The sequence below is a fragment of the Staurois parvus genome, unplaced genomic scaffold, assembly GCF_062004578.1.
Source record: "Staurois parvus isolate SC_StPar_1 unplaced genomic scaffold, SC_StPar_1.0 ptg002246l, whole genome shotgun sequence".
NCBI lineage: Eukaryota > Metazoa > Chordata > Amphibia > Anura > Ranidae > Staurois > Staurois parvus.
In genome coordinates, this window is record NW_028320042.1 from 24499 (window position 1) to 48936 (window position 24438).

Sequence of the window (24438 nt, forward strand, 5' to 3'; positions counted from 1 at the left end):
CTACAAATGGAGAAAGTTTAGCACTGTTGCTACTCTCCCTAGGCGTGGTCGTCCTGTAAAAATGACTGCAAGAGCACAGCGCAGAATGCTGCATGAGGTAAAGAAGAATCCCAGAGTGTCAGCTAAAGACCTACAGAAATCTCTGGCACATGCTAACATTTTTGTTGACACATCTACAATAAGGAAAACATGAAACAAGAATGGAGTACATGGGAGGACACCACGGAGGAAGCCATTGCTGGCCAAAAAGAATATTGCAGCACGTTTGAAGTTTGCAAAACAGCACCTGGATGTTCCACAGCACTACTGGCAGAATATACTGTGGACAGATGAAACCAAGATTGAGTTGTTTGGGAAGAACACACAACACTATGTGTGGAGGAAAAAAGGCCCAGCACACCAACATCAAAACCTCATCCCGACTGTGAAACATGGTGGAGGGAGCATCATGGTTTGGGGCTGCTTTGCTGCCTCAGGGCTGGACGGATTGTTGTCATTGATGGGAAAATGAATTCCAGAGTTTATCAAGACATTTTGCAGGAAAACGTACGACCATCTGTCTGCCAACTGAAGCTCCGCAGAGGATGGGTGATGCAACAGGACAATGATGACCCAAAGCATACAAGTCATTCAACAAAACAATGGCTGCAACAGCACAGAATACGCCTTCTGGAGTGGCCCAGTCAGAGTCCTGACCTCAACCCCATTGAAATGCTGTGGCATGACCTTAAGAGAGCGATTCACACCAGACATCCCAAGAATATTGCTACACTGAAACAGTTTTGTGAAGAGGAGTGGTCCAAAATGACTCCAGATCGTTGTGCAGGTCTGATCTGCAACTACAGGAAACGTTTGGTTGAGGTTATTGCTGCCAAAGGAGGGTCAACCAGTTATTAGGTCCAAAGGTTCACATACTTTTTCCTCCCTGCACTGTGAATGTTTACATGTTATGTGCAATGAAACCATGGCAACATCTAATGTTTGTGTAGTATTATGTTCAGCAGACTGTGTTCTTCTATTGTTGTGACTTAGATGACGTTCAGAGCACATTTTATGCCAAATTCATGCAAAACTCCACGTAATCCCAAGGGGTTCACATACTTTTTCTTGCAACTGTATATACTGTATATACCTAATGGAGTGGGAGGGAAATTTTGAACAGAACTCATGACTGGAACACGGCACAACGACACAGACTATACACTCCTTCCATCCTGAACCCGGAGAGGGCCCGTCACACTCGGGGCCACAGAATAATCACCCAGAAATGTTACATTGTATCACCCTATCGGACCCTGAGTCAGAACACTTGCAGTGAATCATTGGTGGGACTCTTCCCATTGAACCCGACTAATAAACTGACTCCGGGGTCACTTAGCAACACAAATCGTATAAAGAGAACCTGTCAGAGGAATAAAAGGTCAACCATTGCTACATTCTCCTGAAAATGCTATTTGTCATTCTGATCCAAAAGATGGAGACGCGGGGGCAGGGCAGATACACTACATTGCCAGAAGTATTGGCCCCGCCCTCCCAATCATGGGATTCAGATGTGCCCGCCCTCCCAATCATGGGATTCAGGTGTCCCCGCCCTCCAAACCATGGGATTCAGGTGTCCCCACCCTCCAAACCATGGGATTCAGGTGTTCCAATCCCCTCCATATCATGTGATTCAGGTGCTCCAATCCCCTCCATATCATGTGATTCAGGTGCTCCAATCCCCTCCATATCATGTGATTCAGGTGCTCCAATCCCCTCCATATCATGTGATTCAGGCGCTCCAATCCCCTCCATATCATGTGATTCAGGCGCTCCAATCCCCTCCATATCATGTGATTCAGGCGCTCCAATCCCCTCCATATCATGTGATTCAGGCGCTCCAATCCCCTCCATATCATGTGATTCAGGCGTTCCAATCCCCTCCATATCATGTGATTCAGGTGTTCCAATCCCCTCCATATCATGTGATTCAGGTGTTCCAATCCCCTCCATATCATGTGATTTAGGTGTTCCAATCCCCTCCATATCATGTGATTCAGGTGTTCCAATCCCCTCCATATCATGTGATTCAGGTGCTCCAATCCCCTCCATGGACACAGGTGTTTACAATCCAACCCCTAGGCATGCAGACGGCTTCTACAAACATTGGTGAAAGAATGGGTCGCTCTCAGGAGCTCAGTGACTCCAAGCGTGGTCCCGTGATAGGTGGCCACCTGGGCAATAAGTCCATCCGTGACATTTCCTGGCTACTAAATATTCCACGCTCAACTGTTAGTGGGATTATAACAAAGTGGAAGCCACTGGGAACAACAGCCACTCAGCCACCAAGTGGTAGGCCACGTCACATGACAGGGCGGGGTCAGCGTATGCTGAAGCGCACAGTGCGCAGAAGTCGCCAACTGTCTGCAGAGTCAATAGCTAAAGACCTCCAAACTTGGTGTGGCCTTCAGATGAGCCCAACAACAGTGTGTAGAGAGCTTCATGGAATGGGTTTCCATGGCCGAGCAGCTGCATCCAAGCCTTCCATCACCAAGTGCAATGCAATGCGTCGGATGTCGTGGTGTAAAGCACGCCACCACTGGACTCTAGAGCAGAGGAGACGTGTTCTCTGGTGTGACCAATCACGCTTCTCTGTCTGGCCATCCGATGGACGTGTCTGGGTTTGGTGGTGGCCAGGAGAACGGTACTTGCCTGACTGCATTGTGCCAAGTGTAAAGTTTGGTGGAGGGGGGATTATGGTGTGGGGGTGTTCCTCAGGGGTTGTGCTTGGCCCCCTAGTTCCAGTGAAGGGAACTCTTAAGGTGACATTTTGGACAATTTCATGCCCCCAACTTTGTGGGAAGAGTCTGGGGATGGCCCCTTCCTGTTCCAACATGTCTGCCCCCCAGTGCACAAAGCAAGGTCCATAAAGACATGGAGGAGCCAGTTTGGGGTGGAGGAACTTGACTGTCCTGCACAGAGTCCTGACCTCAACCCCATAGAACACCTTTGGGATGAATTAGAGCAGAGACTGCGAGCCAGGCCCCCTCCCCCGACATCAGTGCCTGACCTGACAAATGTGCTTCTGGAAGAATGGTCCAACCTTCCCATAGACACCCTCCTAAACCTTGTGGGGGGCCTTCCCAGAAGAGGTGAAGCTGTTATAGCTGCAAAGGGCGGGGCCAACTCCATATTGAACCCTACGGACTAAGACTGGGGGGCCATTAAAGGTCATGTGTGTGGAAAGGGCGGGGCCAACTCAATATTGAACCCTACGGACTAAGACTGGGGGGCCATTAAAGGTCATGTGTGGGGGAAGGGCGGGGCCAACTCAATATTGAACCCTACGGACTGAGACTGGGAGGCCATTAAAGGTCATGTGTGTGGGAAGGGCGGGGCCAACTCAATATTGAACCCTATGGACTAAGACTGGGGGGGCATTAAAGGTCATGTGCGTGGAAAGGGCGGGGCCAACTCAATATTGAACCCTACGGACTAAGACTGGGGGGCCATTAAAGGTCATGTGTGTGGGAAGACCGGCAGTCCAGTACTTGAGGCAGTATAGGGTGTGAGGGGTGTGCAGTGTGCTGCATGAAAACACAAAGGGGTGTTAATAAGAAGTGTGGCCTCCTTGCTGTATACATGGCGCACGTTTCTCGCAGTCCTTCTACCCACAAAATACTCTGCGATGACGGATCTGCAAATGACAACCCAACAGACACACATAAAGGATGGTCATAGTCACAGAATGGAGATCTCTCTCTTCATGGGGAGAAAACGAATACTTACCTGAGCCGGCCTTAAGGAACCTTAACAAAACTACTTAGCAACCAGCAACTGCTAAGGCAATAAACCGGGGTTCCTCCAGAGATTGATCGGGGTTCCTCCAGAGATTGATCGGGGTTCCTCCAGAGATTGATCGGGGTTCCTCCAGAGGTTCCTCGGGGTTCCTCCAGAGGTTGATCGGGGTTCCTCCAGAGGTTCCTCGGGGTTCCTCCAGAGGTTGATCGGGGTTCCTCCAGAGGTTGATCGGGGTTCCTCCAGAGGTTGATCGGGGTTCCTTGATCAATGAGCAATTTCTGCCTCTCAGATAAGTTTCCCTGTAGGAGGGAATTCTCAGTCACATGTCGGGGACATTCTTCCCGCTGACTATCACACCGATGTAGCAGGACTGGCAGATAAAGTCATTATTAGTCGGGGTTCCTCCATATTGAAAAGGTTGAGAAAGGCTGCAACAAACACTTTTTTAAAGGAGTATGTAAGGTACAGCACAGCTTACAGAGTGCAGCAGTCAGGAGTATGTAATGGCCAGCACAGGGTATATGGGGCAGTAATGAGGAGTATGTAATGGCCAGCACAGTGTATAGGGGGCAGTAATGAGGAGTATGTAATGGCCAGCACAGTGTATAGGGGGCAGTAATGAGTATGTAATGCCCAGCACAGTGTATAGGGGGCAGTAATGAGTATGTAATGGCCAGCACAGTGTATAGGGGGCAGTAATGAGTATGTAATGCCCAGCACAGTGTATAGGGGGCAGTAATGAGTATGTAATGCCCAGCACAGTGTATAGGGGGCAGTAATGAGTATGTAATGCCCAGCACAGTGTATAGGGGGCAGTAATGAGTATGTAATGCCCAGCACAGTGTATAGGGGGCAGTAATGAGTATGTAATGCCCAGCACAGTGTATAGGGGGCAGTAATGAGTATGTAATGCCCAGCACAGTGTATAGGGGGCAGTAATGAGTATGTAATGCCCAGCACAGTGTATAGGGGGCAGTAATGAGTATGTAATGCCCAGCACAGTGTATAGGGGGCAGTAATGAGTATGTAATGCCCAGCACAGTGTATAGGGGGCAGTAATGAGTATGTAATGCCCAGCACAGTGTACAGAGAGCTGGTATCAGACTTTTATCACATACAGCATTGGGCTTTGCAGCGATTGACGCTTTGACGAGCGCCAGGCGTTTCTTCTGCAAAGAGGAGGAGTATTTTGAAAATGTCCCGCGTGCGCGACGCCTGAATAGAGGGATCACTGATCATTGAAGGCAACAAATCTGGCGGGACTCAGGGCAGTTCTGAGGGCAGATCAGGTCAGACTAATCTGATTAATGGCGATTTGACTCTCTCATAGCTGCGGTGGACCCGGGCGGGGCTGTGGACCTGGGCGGGGCTGTGGACCTGGGCGGGGCTGTGGACCTGGGCGGGGCTGTGGACCTGGGCGGGGCTGTGGACTCTGCATATCTTTAGTTCAGCAAAGCTTTGATACGATTCCGCAGAATAATCATCACATTTATTATACACACATAACTCTTCAATGGATGGAGACCAGAGCATGGCTGGACATGGGGAGCACAGAGCCATCACTAGGGGGGTCCCCGGCAGGAGGAAGGAGGTCCTGATTCCTCTATATAGATCTATATATCACTAGAGGGGTCACCGGCAGGAGGAAGGAGGTCCTGATTCCTCTATATAGATCCCATCACTAGAGGGGTCACCGGCAGGAGGAAGGAGGTCCCGATTCCTCTATATAGATCTATATATCACTAGAGGGGTCACCGGCAGGAGGAAGGAGGTCCTGATTCCTCTATATAGATCCCATCACTAGAGGGGTCACCGGCAGGAGGAAGGAGGTCCTGATTCCTCTATATAGATCTATATATCACTAGAGGGGTCACCGGCAGGAGGAAGGAGGTCCTGATTCCTCTATATAGATCCTATCACTAGAGGGGTCACCGGCAGGAGGAAGGAGGTCCCGATTCCTCTATATAGATCCTATCACTAGAGGGGTCACCGGCAGGAGGAAGGAGGTCCCGATTCCTCTATATAGATCTATATATCACTAGAGGGGTCACCGGCAGGAGGAAGGAGGTCCTGATTCCTCTATATAGATCTATATATCACTAGAGGGGTCACCGGCGGGAGGAAGGAGGTCCCGATTCCTCTATATAGATCCTATCACTAGAGGGGTCACCAGCAGGAGGAAGGAGGTCCTGATTCCTCTATATAGATCTATATATCACTAGAGGGGTCACCGGCAGGAGGAAGGAGGTCTTGATTCCTCTATATAGATCTATCACTAGAGGGGTCACCGGCAGGAGGAAGGAGGTCCTGATTCCTCTATATAGATCCTATCACTAGAGGGGTCACCGGCAGGAGGAAGGAGGTCCCGATTCCTCTATATAGATCCTATCACTAGAGGGGTCACCAGCAGGAGGAAGGAGGTCCTGATTCCTCTATATAGATCTATATATCACTAGAGGGGTCACCTGCAGGAGGAAGGAGGTCCCGATTCCTCTATATAGATCCTATCACTAGAGGGGTCACCAGCAGGAGGAAGGAGGTCCTGATTCCTCTATATAGATCTATATATCACTAGAGGGGTCACCGGCAGGAGGAAGGAGGTCCCGATTCCTCTATATAGATCCTATCACTAGAGGGGTCACCGGCAGGAGGAAGGAGGTCCTGATTCCTCTATATAGATCCTATCACTAGAGGGGTCACCGGCGGGAGGAAGGAGGTCCTGATTCCTCTATATAGATCCTATCACTAGAGGGGTCACCGGCAGGAGGAAGGAGGTCCTGATTCCTCTATATAGATCCTATCACTAGAGGGGTCACCGGCAGGAGGAAGGAGGTCCTGATTCCTCTATATAGATCCTATCACTAGAGGGGTCACCAGCAGGAGGAAGGAGGTCCTGATTCCTCTATATAGATCCTATCATTAAGGGGGTCACCAGCGGGAGGAAGGAGGTCCTGATTCCTCTATATAGATCCTATCACTAGAGGGGTCACCGGCAGGAGGAAGGAGGTCCTGATTCCTCTATATAGATCCTATCACTAGAGGGGTCACCGGCAGGAGGAAGGAGGTCCTGATTCCTCTATATAGATCTATCACTAGAGGGGTCACCGGCAGGAGGAAGGAGGTCCTGATTCCTCTATATAGATCTTTATATCACTAGAGGGGTCACCGGCAGGAGGAAGGAGGTCCTGATTCCTCTATATAGATCTTTATATCACTAGAGGGGTCACCGGCAGGAGGAAGGAGGTCCTGATTCCTCTATATAGATCCTATCACTAGAGGGGTCACCGGCAGGAGGAAGGAGGTCCTGATTCCTCTATATAGATCTATCACTAGAGGGGTCCCCGGTGGGAGGAAGGAGGTCCTGATTCCTCTATATAGATCTATCACTAGAGGGGTCACCGGCAGGAGGAAGGAGGTCCTGATTCCTCTATATAGATCTTTATATCACTAGAGGGGTCCCCGGTGGGAGGAAGGAGGTCCCGATTCCTCTATATAGATCCTATCACTAGAGGGGTCACCGGCAGGAGGAAGGAGGTCCTGATTCCTCTATATAGATCTATCACTAGAGGGGTCACCGGCAGGAGGAAGGAGGTCCTGATTCCTCTATATAGATCCTATCACTAGAGGGGTCCCCGGCAGGAGGAAGGAGGTCCTGATTCCTCTATATAGATCTTTCTGTCACTAGAGGGGTCACCGGCAGGAGGAAGGAGGTCCCGATTCCTCTATATAGATCTATCACTAGAGGGGTCCCCGGTGGGAGGAAGGAGGTCCCGATTCCTCTATATAGATCCTATCACTAGAGGGGTCCCCGGTGGGAGGAAGGAGGTCCTGATTCCTCTATATAGATCCTATCACTAGAGGGGTCACCGGCAGGAGGAAGGAGGTCCTGATTCCTCTATATAGATCCTATCACTAGAGGGGTCCCCGGTGGGAGGGAGGAGGTCCTGATTCCTCTATATGGATCTTTAGTGGGACCTCATTTAGAATATTGTGTCCAGTTATGAAGATCTCACAAAAAAATATTGATAGAAAAGAATGAGTCTGGAGATGAACAACAACAATGGTGAACGGACGAGGGGCGGGGCGATAAAACATATCAGGAGCGACTTCAGGAACTTAGTGTGGAGGAAAGAAGGGAAAGGATGGACATGACTGAAACCTTTATATACATGGAGGGGATGAATGAGGCTCAGGAGGACAGAATTATCCATAGGAAGCCGAGACCAAGAACACGGGACGTGACTCCAAACTGCAACAATGTGTCTGAGCTGCACACAGAACACGGACCAGCAAGCATGTAACCAGCAAAGTAACATCAGGAAGGACAAGACTGACTCATAGGGAACCATAAGATTTGCTTTGTGAGCCAACAATCCACCTCCTGTCTGAAGGCAGAGCAGATTTCTCTTCAGTCTGGCTGTGTGTGAGCACTGAGGTCCTAGAGCGGCAGCTTCCATCGGAGGCTTCTCACACAGGTACAGGCCATTAGGGGGTTTTTACCGCTTAAAATTCCAGCACAGAGGAGGCCAGAGAGACGGCTGGGAGATCTGTGGTCAGTAGAAAACACGCCGCGGAATGTTTGGTGGATTCATTTCTGTCCCAGCAACTATGGCTTCCCGCCATCATCTGTCGCCTGAAAAGGTGAAATCTCTACAGCTGAGGTAGTGAGTGTCAGCTCTGCAGTCCAGTCTCACATGGTGTATTCGGGGTAATCCATCCCATGTGACAGACTTCACTGCCTTGCCCAGAACTCCATAAAACACCTATATACAACCTATACCATATATACCACCTATATACCCTACACCACCTATATACTAAATATACCTCATATATACAACCCATACCATACCACCTATATACCCTATACCACCTATATACTACGTATACCTCATATATACCACCTATATACTACGTATACCTCATATATACCACCTATATACCCTATACCTCATATATACCACCTATATACTACGCATACCTCATATATACAACCCATACCATACCACCTATATACTACGTATACCTCATATATACTACCTATATACCCTATGTACCTCATATATACAACCCATACCATATATACCATCTATATACCCTATACCTCATATATACTACGTATACCTCATATATACTGCCTATACACCCCCTCCTAATACCACCTATATACTACCCATATATTCCCTGTACCACCTGTATACTGCCTGAATCCCCCTATACCACCTGTATACTGCCTGTATCCCCCTATACCACCTGTATACTGCCTGTATCCCCCTATACCACCTGTATACTGCCTGTATCCCCCTATACCACCTGCACACTGCCTGTATCCCCTATACCACCTGTATACTGCCTGAATCCCCCTATTCCACCTGTATACTGCCTGAATCCCCCTATACCACCTGCATACTGCCTGTATCCCCCTATACCACCTGTATACTGCCTGTATCCCCCTATACCACCTGTATACTGCCTGTATCCCCTATACCACCTGTATACTGCCCGTATCCCCCTATACCACCTGTATACTGCCTGTATCCCCTATACCACCTGTATACTGCCTGTATCCCCCTATACTGCCTGTATCCCCTATACCACCTGTATACCGCCTGTATCCCCCTATACCACCTGTATCCCCCTATACCACCTGTATACCGCCTGTATCCCCCTATACCACCTGTATACTGCCCGTATCCCCCTATACCACCTGTATACTTCCTGTATCCCCCTATACTGCCTGTATCCCCTATACCACCTGTATACCGCCTGTATCCCCTATACCACCTGTATACCGCCTGTATCCCCCTATACCACCTGTATACTGCCTGTATCCCCCTATACCACCTGTATCCCCCTATACCACCTGTATACCGCCTGTATCCCCTATACCACCTGTATACTGCCTGTATCCCCCTATACCGCCTGTATCCCCTATACCACCTGTATACCGCCTGTATCCCCCTATACCACCTGTATACTGCCTGTATCCCCCTATACCACCTGTATACTGCCTGTATCCCCCTATACCACCTGTATCCCCCTATACCACCTGTATACCGCCTGTATCCCCTATACCACCTGTATACTGCCTGTATCCCCCTATACCGCCTGTATCCCCTATACCACCTGTATACCGCCTGTATCCCCCTATACCACCTGTATACTGCCTGTATCCCCCTATACCACCTGTATACTGCCTGTATCCCCCTATACCACCTGTATACTGCCTGTATCCCCCTATACCACCTGTATCCCCCTATACCACCTGTATCCCCCTATACCACCTGTATCCCCCTATACCGCCTGTATCCCCCTATACCACCTGTATACCGCCTGTATCCCCCTATACCACCTGTATACTTCCTGTATCCCCTATACCACCTGTATACTGCCTGTATCCCCCTATACCACCTGTATCCCCCTATACCACCTGTATCCCCCTATACCGCCTGTATCCCCCTATACCGCCTGTATACCGCCTGTATCCCCCTATACCACCTGTATACTTCCTGTATCCCCTATACCACCTGTATACTGCCTGTATCCCCCTATACCACCTGTATCCCCCTATACCACCTGTATCCCCCTATACCACCTGTATACTGCCTGTATCCCCTATACCACCTGTATACTGCCTGTATCCCCCTATACCACCTGTATCCCCCTATACCACCTGTATACCGCCTGTATCCCCTATACCACCTGTATACTGCCTGTATCCCCCTATACCACCTGTATACTGCTTGTATCCCCCTATACCACCTGTATACTGCCTGTATCCCCCTATACCACCTGTATACTGCCTGTATCCCCCAATTCCACCTGTATACTGCCTGTATCCCCTATACCACCTGTATACCGCCTGTATCCCCCTATACCACCTGTATACTGCCTGTATCCCCCTATACTGCCTGTATACCCTATACCACCTGTATACTGCCTGTATCCCCCTATACCACCTGTATACTGCCTGTATCCCCCTATACTGCCTGTATCCCCCTATACCGCCTGTATACTGCTTGTATCCCCCTATACCACCTGTATACTGCCTGTATCCCCCTATACCACCTGTATACTGCCTGTATCCCCTATGCCACCTGTATACTGCCTGTATCCCCCTATACCACCTGTATACTGCCTGTATCCCCCTATACCACCTGTATACTGCCTGTATCCCCCTATACCACCTGTATCCCCCTATACCACCTGTATCCCCCTATACCACCTGTATACTGCCTGTATCCCCCTATACCACCTGTATCCCCCTATACCACCTGTATCCCCCTATACCACCTGTATACTGCCTGTATCCCTTATACCACCTGTATACTGCCTGTATTCCCCTATACCACCTGTATCCCCCTATACCACCTGTATCCCCCTATACCACCTGTATACTGCCTGTATCCCCCTATACCACCTGTATACTGCCTGTATCCCCTATACCACCTGTATACTGCCTGTATCCCCCTATACCACCTGTATACTGCCTGTATCCCCCTATACCACCTGTATACTGCCTGTATCCCCCTATACCACCTGCACACTGCCTGTATCCCCCTATACTGCCTGTATCCCCCTATACTGCCTGTATCCCCCTATACCACCTGTATACCGCCTGTATCCCCCTATACTGCCTGTATACTGCCTGTATCCCCTATACCACCTGTATACTGCCTGTATCCCCCTATACCACCTGTATCCCCTATACCACCTGTATACCGCCTGTATCCCCCTATACCACCTGTATACTGCCTGTTTCTCTCATCTCGTCTACATTTAGGTGTCCGTTTGTGAACCAGTGGTAATAGATCGCTGCTCAGTTCTCTTGTGAATGCAGTTTATGATGCAGTTCTCCGAACGAAGGGAGAACGGTCTACAAACTCTGAAAAACGGCTCATTTTACTATAATATCTCCAGATTACAGTAAAAGATCAGTTTACTAAGTGGAGGTAAATTATCTCTGCTTAGTTTTCGGTCCCTCCGATTCTCCAGCTCTGGGCTCTGGAATCTGGAGGGAGAACACAGATCTCCAGAGAAGGGCTGACATGATCTCCTGAGTGTCATAAACTGAGAATGACCAGAGAATAGCTGAGATCTGTTGAATCGCTTCTATTCTCTGTGTCATAAACGGACACCTTAGTGGAACAATTCGATGAGCCGATCGGCACCTCCGGAGTGATCCATGGAGATCAGCAGAGGAAGTGTCATCCCGCCTCCTGGAAAATCTATACCAGCTCAGAATCCACCACAGAAATCTAGACTGCAAGACAGACATCCCTCAGCCGACGTCCTCCTCCAATCTGCCTGATGTGTGGCCCCTAAAGACCGACAATTACTGAACATATCACAGAGATCCCCCCCAACACAGAGAACAAGCAACACTGAGATTCCCCCCAACACTGAGATCCCCCCCAACACAGAGAACCAGCAACACTGAGATCCCCCCCAACACAGAGAACCAACAGTGAGATCCCCCCCAACACAGAGAACCAACAGTGAGATCCCCCCCAACACTGAGAACCAGCAACACTGAGATCCCCCCCAACACAGAGAACCAGCAACACTGAGATCCCCCCAACACAGAGAACCAGCAACAGTGAGATCCCCCCAACACAGAGAACCAGCAACAGTGAGATCCCCCCCAACACAGAGAACCAGCAACAGTGAGATCCCCCCCAACACAGAGAACCAGCAACACTGAGATCCCCCCAACACAGAGAACCAGCAACAGTGAGATCCCCCCCAACACAGAGAACAAGCAACACTGAGATTCCCCCCAACACTGAGATCCCCCCCAACACAGAGAACCAGCAACACTGAGATCCCCCCAACACAGAGAACCAACAGTGAGATCCCCCCCAACACTGAGAACCAGCAACACTGAGATCCCCCCCAACACAGAGAACCAGCAACACTGAGATCCCCCCAACACAGAGAACCAGCAACAGTGAGATCCCCCCCAACACAGAGAACCAGCAACACTGAGATCCCCCCAACACAGAGAACCAACAACAGTGAGATCCCCCCCAACACAGAGAACCAGCAACACTGAGATCCCCCCCAACACAGAGAACCAGCAACACTGAGATCCCCCCCAACACAGAGAACCAGCAACACTGAGATCCCCCCCAACACAGAGAACCAACAACACTGAGATCCCCCCCAACACAGAGAACGAACAGTGAGATCCCCCCCAACACAGAGAACCAGCAACAGTGAGATCCCCCCCAACACAGAGAACCAGCAACAGTGAGATCCCCCCCAACACAGAGAACCAACAGTGAGATCCCCCCCAACACAGAGAACGAACAGTGAGATCCCCCCCAACACAGAGAACCAGCAACAGTGAGATCCCCCCCAACACAGAGAACCAGCAACAGTGAGATCCCCCCCAACACAGAGAACCAGCAACAGTGAGATCCCCCCAACACAGAGAACCAGCAACAGTGAGATCCCCCCCAACACAGAGAACCAACAGTGAGATCCCCCCCAACACAGAGAACGAACAGTGAGATCCCCCCCAACACAGAGAACCAGCAACAGTGAGATCCCCCCCAACACAGAGAACGAACAGTGAGATCCCCCCCAACACAGAGAACGAACAGTGAGATCCCCCCCAACACAGAGAACGAACAGTGAGATCCCCCCCAACACAGAGAACCAGCAACAGTGAGATCCCCCCCAACACAGAGAACGAACAGTGAGATCCCCCCCAACACAGAGAACGAACAGTGAGATCCCCCCCAACACAGAGAACCAGCAACAGTGAGATCCCCCCCAACACAGAGAACGAACAGTGAGATCCCCCCCAACACAGAGAACGAACAGTGAGATCCCCCCCAACACAGAGAACGAACAGTGAGATCCCCCCCAACACAGAGAACCAGCAACAGTGAGATCCCCCCCAACACAGAGAACCAGCAACAGTGAGATCCCCCCCAACACAGAGAACCAGCAACAGTGAGATCCCCCCCAACACAGAGAACCAGCAACAGTGAGATCCCCCCCAACACAGAGAACCAACAGTGAGATCCCCCCCAACACAGAGAGAGAGCCAACAACATCCCCTAACACAGAGATCCCCCCACCAATAGAAAATAATTGCCCGATGTCTCTGCTCAGCCTCTTCTACCCCCATATACAGCAGATCCCAGATCCCTCCATATCACACTACAATGTACACGTACCAGACCCTGCAGGAAACATTGTACCCCCTAAGCACAGAGATGGGGGGGGGACAGAGATCACACAGGGGGGGGGATAGAAGGATCACAGGGGGGGCAGAGATCACACATGGGGGGGGATAGAAGGATCACACAGGGGGGATAGAAGGATCACAGGGGGGGCAGAGATCACACAGGGGGGGGGATAGAAGGATCACACAGGGGGGATAGAAGGATCACAGGGGGGGCAGAGATCACACATGGGGGGGGAATAGTCCCGTCTCCCCCCACACGTACCGGAGAGGTGACGGCCAGCAGGACGGTCAGGGCGCCCATAGCGGGGAGTTCGGTGTTTAGCGGCTCATAGATCTCCGCGCTGTGCGGACACCGGAGAACACGGGACTGACCCCTCCCCCACCCGACCACATCGCACATCAGAGGACTGACCCCTCCCCCACCCGACCACATCGCACATCAGAGGACTGACCCCTCCCCCACCCGACCACATCGCACATCAGAGGACTGACCCCTCCCCCACCCGACCACATCGCACATCAGAGGACTGACCCCTCCCCCACCCGACCACATCGCACATCAGAGGACTGACCCCTCCCCCACCCGACCACATCGCTCACATCCTCCCGGAGCCGATCATAGACAAATAATCCTTCCTGAGCTCAGAGTGACCACCTCCATCCCAGGGGCCCCACGGATCCCATACTGGGGCCCCCAAGTGTCAGGGTGTCATCGTTCTGGGCCCCCCAGGTGTCGGGGTGTCATCGTTCTGGGCCCCCCAGGTGTCGGGGTGTCATCGTTCTGGAACCCCCCAAGTGTCGGGGTGTCATTGTTCTGGGACCCCCAGGTGTCGGGGTGTCATCGTTCTGGGACCCCCAGGTGTCGGGGTGTCATCGTTCTGGGACCCCCAGGTGACAGGGTGTCATTGTTCTGGAACCCCCCAAGTGTCGGGGTGTCATCGTTCTGGGACCCCCAGGTGTCGGGGTGTCATCGTTCTGAAACCCCCCAAGTGTCGGGGTGTCATCGTTCTGGGACCCCCAGGTGTCGGGGTGTCATCGTTCTGGGACCCCCAGGTGTCGGGGTGTCATCGTTCTGGGCCCCCCAGGTGTCGGGGTGTCATTGTTCTGGGCCCCCCAGGTGTCGGGGTGTCATCGTTCTGGGACCCCCAGGTGACATGGTGTCATTGTTCTGGAACCCCCCAAGTGTCGGGGTGTCATTGTTCTGGGACCCCCAGGTGTCGGGGTGTGATCGTTCTGGGACCCCCAGGTGTCGGGGTGTCATCGTTCTGGAACCCCCAAGTGTCGGGGTGTCATCGTTCTGGGACCCCCAGGTGACAGGGTGTCATCGTTCTGGAACCCCCCAAGTGTCGGGGTGTCATCGTTCTGGGACCCCCAGGTGTCAGGGTGTCATCGTTCTGGGACCCCCAGGTGACAAGGTGTCATTGTTCTGGGACCCCCCAAGTGTCGGGGTGTCATCGTTCTGGGACCCCCAGGTGACAGGGTGTCATCGTTCTGGAACCCCCCAAGTGTCAGGGTGTCATCGTTCTGGGACCCCCAAGTGTCGGGGTGTCATCGTTCTGGGACCCCCAAGTGTCGGGGTGTCATCATTCTGGGACCCCCAGGTGACAGGGTGTCATCGTTCTGGGACCCCCAGGTGTCGGGGTGTCAATGTTCTGGGACCCCAAGTGTCAGGTGTCATTGTTCTGGGACCCCCAAGTGTCAGGGTGTCAATGTTCTGGGACCCCAAGTGTCAGGTGTCATTGTTCTGGGACCCCCAAGTGTCAGGGTGTCATTGTTCTGGGGGATCCCCAAGTGTCAGGGTGTCATTGTTCTGGGACCCCCAGGTGTCAGGGTGTCAATGTTCTGGGACCCCAAGTGTCAGGGTGTCACTGTTCTGGATCCCCCAAGTGTCAGGTGTCATTGTTCTGGGGGATCGCCAAGTGTCGGGGTGTCAATGTTCTGGGGGATCGCCAAGTGTCGGGGTGTCATTGTTTTGGGGGATCGCCAAGTGTTGGGGTGTCATTGTTCAGGGACCCCCAAGTGTCGGGGTGTCATTGTTCAGGGACCCCCAAGTGTCGGGGTGTCATTGTTCTGGGGGACCCCCAAGTTTCAGGGTGAGTTGTGGGACTGGATGGTGAGGAGGAGGGAGGTTCTCCATGGTCAGGAGTGCCGGTTCCTCAGGGGGGGGGGGGTTGGGGGGGAGAAATCCGATGACTGAAATTATCTCCGAAAAACTCAGTTAGGACCGACGAGCCGCAAAATGTTTCCTCATCTCGTCTCCTGACAGCAGATTCCAGCGCATGTGTGAGCATTCCCACCGCATGAGACTCGCCAGCAACCAACACAGACCCTCCATATAGAATCGCAGCATCCGACCCGAGTGCAGGAGATCCCGACATCCACACAGAGACTTCGTGTCAGACCAACCGAATGCCGGATGTGCCCCACAGACACCCCACAGACAGACACCCCACAGGCACCCCACAGAGGTCCCACAGACACCCCACAGACATCCCACAGACACCCCACAGAGGTCCCACAGACGCCCCACAGAGGTCCCACAGACACCCCACAGAGGTCCCACAGACGCCCCACAGAGGTCCCACAGACACCCCACAGAGGTCCCACAGACACCCCACAGAGGTCCCACAGACGCCCCACAGATGTCCCACAGACGCCCCACAGACACCCCACAGACACCCCAAGAGGTCCCACAGACACCCGCAGAGGTCCCACAGACGCCCCACAGACAGACGCCCCACAGACAGACGCCCCACAGACACCCGCAGAGGTCCCACAGATGCCCCACAGACAGACGCCCCACAGACAGACGCCCCACAGACAGACGCCCCACAGACAGACGCCCCACAGACAGACGCCCCACAGATACCCCACAGACGTCCCACAGATACCCCACAGACGTCCCACAGACGCCCCACAGACACCCCACAGATACCCCACAGACGTCCCACAGACGCCCCACAGACGTCCCACAGACGCCCCACAGACACACCACAGACGTCCCACAGACGCCCCACAGACACACCACAGACACACCACAGACGTCCCACAGACGCCCCACAGACACACCACAGACGTCCCACAGACGCCCCACAGACACACCACAGACACACCACAGACGTCCCACAGACACCCCACAGAGGTCCCACAGACGCCCCACAGATACCCCAGAGACATCCCACAGACGCCCCACAGACACCCCACAGACGCCCCACAGACACCCCACAGACGTCCCACAGACACCCCACAGACACCCCACAGACACACCACAGACGTCCCACAGACACCCCACAGAGGTCCCACAGACACCCCACAGAGGTCCCACAGACGCCCCACAGATACCCCAGAGACATCCCACAGACACCCCACAGAGGTCCCACAGACACCCCACAGAGGTCCCACAGATGCCCCACAGACATCCCACAGAGGTCCCACAGACGCCCCACAGATGTCCCACAGACGCCCCACAGACACCCCAAGAGGTCCCACAGACACCCCGCAGAGGTCCCACAGACGCCCCACAGACAGACGCCCCACACACAGACGCCCCACAGACTCCCCACAGACACCCCACAGATACCCCACAGACATCCCACAGACGCCCCACAGACACCCCACAGACGCCCCACAGACGCCCCACAGACGCCCCACAGATACCCCACAGATACCCCACAGACGTCCCACAGACGTCCCACAGACGTCCCACAGACGTCCCACAGACACCCCACAGAGGTCCCACAGACGCCCCACAGATACCCCAGAGACATCCCACAGACACCCCACAGAGGTCCCACAGACACCCCACAGACGTCCCACAGACGCCCCACAGATACCCCAGAGACATCCCACAGACACCCCACAGAGGTCCCACAGACACCCCACAGACGTCCCACAGACACCCCACAGAGGTCCCACAGACGCCCCACAGACACCCCACAGAGGTCCCACAGACGCCCCACAGACTCCCCACAGACGCCCCACAGACAGACTCCCCACAGACGTCCCACAGATGTCCCACAGACGCCCCACAATCGTCCCACAGACACCCCACAGACGTCCCACAGATGTCCTACAGACACCCCACAGAGGTCCCACAGACGCCCCACAGACTCCCCACAGACAGACTCCCCACAGACGTCCCAGAGACATCCCACAGAGGTCCCACAGACGCCCCACAGACTCCCCACAGACAGACTCCCCACAGACGTCCCAGAGACATCCCACAGAGGTCCCACAGACCCCGTCTTATTATATCGCCGTCACGTCATATTATTATTAGTATCATGGAGGTATTATTGTTTGAGGTGGCAACCCTAGTCGCACCTGACGTCACACCTGGAGTCGCCCCTGAAGTCACACCTGAAGTCACACCTGAAGTCGCCCCTGAAGTCACACCTGAAGTCGCACCTGTGGTCCCACCTGAAATCGCCCATGAAGCCACACCTGAAGTCACACCTGAAGTCACACCTGGAGTCGCCCCTGAAGTCACACCTGAAGTCACACCTGGAGTCGCCCCTGAAGTCGCACCTGGAGTCCCACCTGAAGTCGCACCTGGAGTCCCACCTGAAATCGCACCTGTGGTCCCACCTGAAGTCACACCTGAAGTTGCACCTGAAGTCGCACCTGGAGTCGCCCCTGAAGTCACACCTGAAGTCACACCTGGAGTCACCCCTGAAGTCACACCTGAAGTCGCACCTGTGGTCCCACCTGAAATCGCCCATGAAGCCACACCTGAAGTCACACCTGAAGTCGCCCCTGAAGTCACACCTGAAGTCACACCTGGAGTCGCCCCTGAAGTCGCACCTGGAGTCCCACCTGAAGTCGCACCTGGAGTCCCACCTGAAATCGCACCTGTGGTCCCACCTGAAGTCACACCTGAAGTTGCACCTGAAGTCGCACCTGGAGTCGCCCCTGAAGTCACACCTGAAGTCACACCTGGAGTCACCCCTGAAGTCACACCTGAAGTCGCACCTGTGGTCCCACCTGAAATCGCCCATGAAGCCACACCTGAAGTCACACCTGAAGTCACACCTGGAGTCGCCCCTGAAGTCACACCTGAAGTCACACCTGGAGTCGCCCCTGAAGTCGCACCTGGAGTCCCACCTGAAGTCGCACCTGGAGTCCCACCTGAAATCGCACCTGTGGTCCCACCTGAAGTCACACCTGAAGTTGCACCTGAAGTCGCACCTGGAGTCGCCCCTGAAGTCACACCTGAAGTCACACCTGGAGTCACCCCTGAAGTCACACCTGAAGTCGCCCCTGAAGTTACACCTGAAGTCGCCCCTGAAGTTGCACCTGAAGTCCCACCTGGAGTCGCCCCTGAAGTCCCACCTGGAGTCGCCCCTGAAGTCCCACCTGGAGTCGCACCTGAAGTCGCACCTGAAGTCCCACCTGGAGTCGCCCCTGAAGTCACACCTGGAGTCGCACCTGAAGTCGCACCTGAAGTCGCACCTGAAGTCGCACCTGGAGTCAGTCGGACCATGTGAACCAGGGCTAACAGGCGATATTGAGGAGGGGACTCAGCACATCAATCACAACAAATCACACAGCAGGATCTCTGTATTAGATTGTATGAAGTGAGACCTCATAGAACTTGTCACAACGTCTCCCCGATGGTCACAATGTTACACTTTCCAAACACACGGAACTCGGATTCCCCTCTCAGCCACGCCCTCAGGCTTCCCATAGGATCACATTTATTAACCCCTCCCCCTCCAGAGGATTCTCCCCCCCCCCCCCTTTCCTGACCCGGCCATTTTTTGAATTACAGCACTGCGTTACTGTATCCAACAATTGCGCGGTCATGCAACGCTGCACCCAAATGAAATTTACATCCTTTTTCCCCACAAATAGAGCTTTCATTCGGCGGTATTTGATCCCATTTGCGGCTTTTATTTTTTTTTGCGCTATAAACAAAAAAAAAAACAACAATTTTGAAAACAAACCCCCAATATTTGTGACTTTTTGCTATAAAATATGTCCAGTAAAAACATTTAAAAAATCAAATTTCCACATAAATTTCAGCCAAGATGTCTCCCGCTTCGTGTCTTTGCTGAAAAAAATCCCAATACGTGTAAATTAATTGGTTTACGTGAAAGTTGTAGCGTTTACAAATGGCGGGATATAGACTGCGATTTCAATTTTTTTTTTTACTAGTAATGGCGGCGATCAGTGACTTATAGTGGGACTGCAGCGGACATTCTGACACTGGGGGGGGGATCTGACTTGGTGTCACTGACATCCCCAGTGACACCAATACAGTGATCAGTGCTAATACAAAGCCCTGACACTGTGCTAATGGCACTGGGCAGGGAGGGGTTAACATGAGGGGCCATCAAAGGGTTACCTGGGTGTTAGGGAGCGATTTTATTGTGTACTTTACTTGTGGGCAGGTTGTTGGGCGGCTATAGGCGGCCATGTGTGGGCAGGTTGGTGGGCGGCTATAGGCGGCCATGTGTGGGCAGATTGGTGGGTGGCTATAGGCGGCCATGTGTGGGCAGATTGGTGGGTGGCTATAGGCGGCCATGTGTGGGCAGGTTGGTGGGTGGCTATAGGCGGCCATGTGTGGGCAGATTGGTGGGTGGCTATAGGCGGCCATGTGTGGGCAGGTTGGTGGGTGGCTATAGGCGGCCATGTGTGGGCAGATTGGTGGGTGGCTATAGGCGGCCATGTGTGGGCAGGTTGGTGGGTGGCTATAGGCGGCCATGTGTGGGCAGGTTGGTGGGTGGCTATAGGCGGCCATGTGTGGGCAGGCTGGTTGTACTGAGGCCGTCCTGCTAGGAATCCCTCTAATCATTACACACAATGCAGCTGACAACCACAAACCCCGCCCATCTCAGCGACAACATCCCGGTGTTATCAGAAGCAGCATTCAGTGCGGGGGATGATCAGATATTAACTTCAGCTGCCCCCCTCACTTTTCACTTGTTGCATGCTGGCAGGCGGCGCAGTTCTGCATTCCGAGGCGGCTGGTTGTTGCAAAACGCTGCACACGCGGTGGGTTCCTGTGTCTGGAGCGGCGGGGGTTAAGCCGCGTTCCACACGCCGGAGGATTAGTCAGCGAGCGAGATTAACATGAAAGGGATGCGGAACACGAAAACACGCCGCGCTCTTAATGTTTCCGGCGTCTTTATTTACATGACATTCCAGAAAGCGGCTATAAATGGAAGGTCAGCGCTGCGACTCCCCGCCAACGCCATCACTCCACTCCACCGCCATCCCCACCGCTCTACCGCCATCGTCACCGCTCCGCACCACCGCCATCACCACCACTCCGCACCACCGCCATCACCATCGCTCCGCACCACCGCCATCACCATCGCTCCGCACCACCGCCATCACCACCACTCCGCACCACCGCCATCACCATCGCTCCGCACCACCGCCATCACCACCACTCCGCTCCACCGTCATCGCCACCACTCCGCTCCATCACCACTGCTCCACTCCACCACCATCACTACAGCTCCATCGCCACCGCTCCGCTCCACCGCCATCACCACTGCTCCACCGCCATCGCCACCACTCCGCTCCACCGCCATCACCACCTCTCCACTCCACCGCCATCACCACCGCTCCGTTCCACCGCCATCGCCACCGCTCCGCACCAGCGCCATCGTCACTGCTCCACTCCACCGTCATCGCCACCGTTCCACCGCCATCGCCACCACTCCGCTCCATCACCACTGCTCCACTCCACCACCATCACTACAGCTCCATCGCCACCGCTCCGCTCTACCGCCATCACCACCGCTCCACCGCCATCGCCACCACTCCGCTCCACCGCCATCACCACCGCTCCACTCCACCGCCATCACCACCTCTCCACTCCACCGCCATCACCACCGCTCCGTTCCACCGCCATCGCCACCGCTCCGCACCAGCGCCATCGTCACTGCTCCACTCCACCACCATCACCACCGCTCCACTGCCATCGCCACCGCTCCGCTCCACTGCCATCAGCACCGCCATCGCTCCGCTCCACCGCCATCGCCACCACTCCACCGCCATTGCCACCGCTCCACCGCCATCGCCACCGCTCCGCTCCACTGCCATCAGCACCGCCATCGCTCCGCTCCACCGCCATCGCCACCACTCCACCGCCATTGCCACCGCTCCACCGCCATCGCCACCGCTCCGCTCCACCGCCATCGCCACCGCTCCGCCGCCATCGCTCCACCGCCATCACCACCGCTCCACTCCACCGCCATCACCATCGCTCCACCGCCATTGCCACCGCTCCACTCCACCGCCATCACCACCGCTCCGCTCCACCGCCATCACCACCGCTCCACCGCCATCGCCACCACCACCACTCCGCTCCATTGCCATCGTCACCGCTCCGCTCCACCACCATCACCACCGCTCCGCTCCACCGCCATCACCACCACTCCACCGCCATCACCACTGCTCCGCTCCACCGCCATCACCACCGCCATCGCTCCGCTCCACCGTCATTGCCACCACTCAACTGCCATCGCCACCACTCCACCGCCATCGCCACCGCTCCGCTCCATCGCCATCGCCCCTGCTCCACCGCCGTCGCCACCGCTCCGCTCCACCGCCATCACCACCGCTCCACCGCCATCGCCGCCACCACCACCACTCCGCTCCATCGCCATAGTCACCGCTCCGCTCCACCACCATCACCACCGCTCCGCTTCACCGCCATCACCACCACTCCACCGCCATCACCACTGCTCCGCTGCACCGCCATCACCACCGCCATCGCTCCACTCCACCGTCATCGCCACCACTCCACCGCCATCGCCACCACTCCACTCCACCGCCATCGCCACCGCTCCGCTCCACCGCCATCGCCACTGCTCCACCGCCATCGCCACCGCTCCGCTCCATCGCCATCACCACCACTCTCCTCCACCGCCATCACCAACGCTCCACCGCCATCGGCACCGCTCCACCGCCATCACCACCACTCCACCATTATCACCACCGCTCCACCGCCATCCCCACCGCTCCCCTCCACCGCCATCACCACCGCTCCCCTCCACCGCCATCACCAATGCTCCACCGCCATCCCCACCACTCCCCTCCACCGCCATCACCAACGCTCCACCGCCATCACCACCACTCCGCTCCACCGCCATCGCCACCGCTCAGCTCCACCATTGTCACCACCGCTCCACCGCCATCACCATCACTCACAATGAGAGATGAGACCCATAATAGACTCAAACGTTTGTTGGTCACCTGTCTGTGGTCTCCCCTCCCCCCCCCCAGCATCCATGTAATCAGGCCCCGGGTCCTGTGCACCAGGCGTGGGGGGGCCACATGAGGACCATGAGGCAACATCAAGGTCCGGCCAGAGGTCAGCGTTGGGAGATCCGTGGAGTCGCTGGAAGAACATAATGAGGGCAGAACAGGCAGCTGTCTGGGGGCTCCGACTGGGGGGGGGGGAGTTGGGGGTGTCATTAGCGTTTCTTCCACTGGGAGGCCAGCAGTGGCGGTCCTGGTGATTCTCCAAGAAGTTGTTCCCTTCAAAGTCCAATCGACTTCACAGAAACAGACATCGCACCGACAGCCGTAATGCTCTGACACGCCCCTGTGTGCTCTGACACGCCCCCGTGTGCCATAACACGCCCCCATGTTCTCTGTTACTCCGCCTGTGTGTTATGACTCGCTCCTGTGTGCTCTGACACGCCCTCATGTTCTATGACACACCCCCATGTGCTCTGACATGCCCCTGTGTGCTCTGGCACGCCCCCTGTGTGACATGACACGCCCCTGTGTGCTCTGACACGCCCTCTTAACTAACTCTGCAATACAAGTCTCAGTGAGGACAGTGATGAGGGCGTGGCTACCACTCAGCTCTGCCAGGACAGAGCACTGCAGGGGGAGGGGACAGGGAGCTTCATTGTTTGCTGAGAGACAATTATATGTAGAGGATGAATGGTGGGAGACAATGGGAATACACAATCCCTATGCAGACAATGGTGTACACATACCCCCACAACCCTGTGCAACTGGCAGAGGGCCCCTGGAGACAGCCTGGGGCCCGAGGTGCAAATATACCCCACTGGATACAGATACAGGAGGTCAGTCTTCACACTGGACAGTCCGATCAGGGAAGCTGTGCACATTGGGCCAAACCAGATCACATGACCAAAGTCTGAGTAAGCCAAGAGGTCAGGACAGGCAGAGTTCAGTCAGATGTCAGGACAGGCAGAGTTCAGTCAGATGTCAGGACTGGCAGAGTTCAGTCAGATATCAGGACAGGCAGAGTTCAGTCAGCTATCAGGACTGGCAGAGTTCAGGCAGAAGTCAGGACAGGCAGAGTTCAGGCAGATGTCAGGACAGGCAGAGTTCAGGCAGATGTCAGGACTGGCAGAGTTCAGTCAGATGTCAGGACAGGCAGAGTTCAGTCAGATATCAGGACAGGCAGAGTTCAGGCAGAAGTCAGGACAGGCAGAGTTCAGGCAGATGTCAGGACAGGCAGA

The 24438-nt window shown here is 54.3% G+C and overlaps 1 protein-coding gene across 1 annotated transcript in view; it reads right to left on the reverse strand.

Annotated features, from left to right (window-relative positions):
* The window catches only part of LOC149431465 (secretin receptor-like), a gene marked incomplete at its 3' end in the record, with an annotated part of 38761 nt that extends 24424 nt beyond the window's left edge, over nucleotides 1-14337 (reverse strand). The window contains exon 1 of the mRNA XM_089665580.1: nucleotides 14244-14337. Within this exon, the coding sequence (XP_089521706.1) occupies nucleotides 14244-14282 (39 nt within the window). The remainder of the gene's footprint in view (nucleotides 1-14243) is intronic.
* Nucleotides 14338-24438: the final 10101 nt, after the last annotated feature.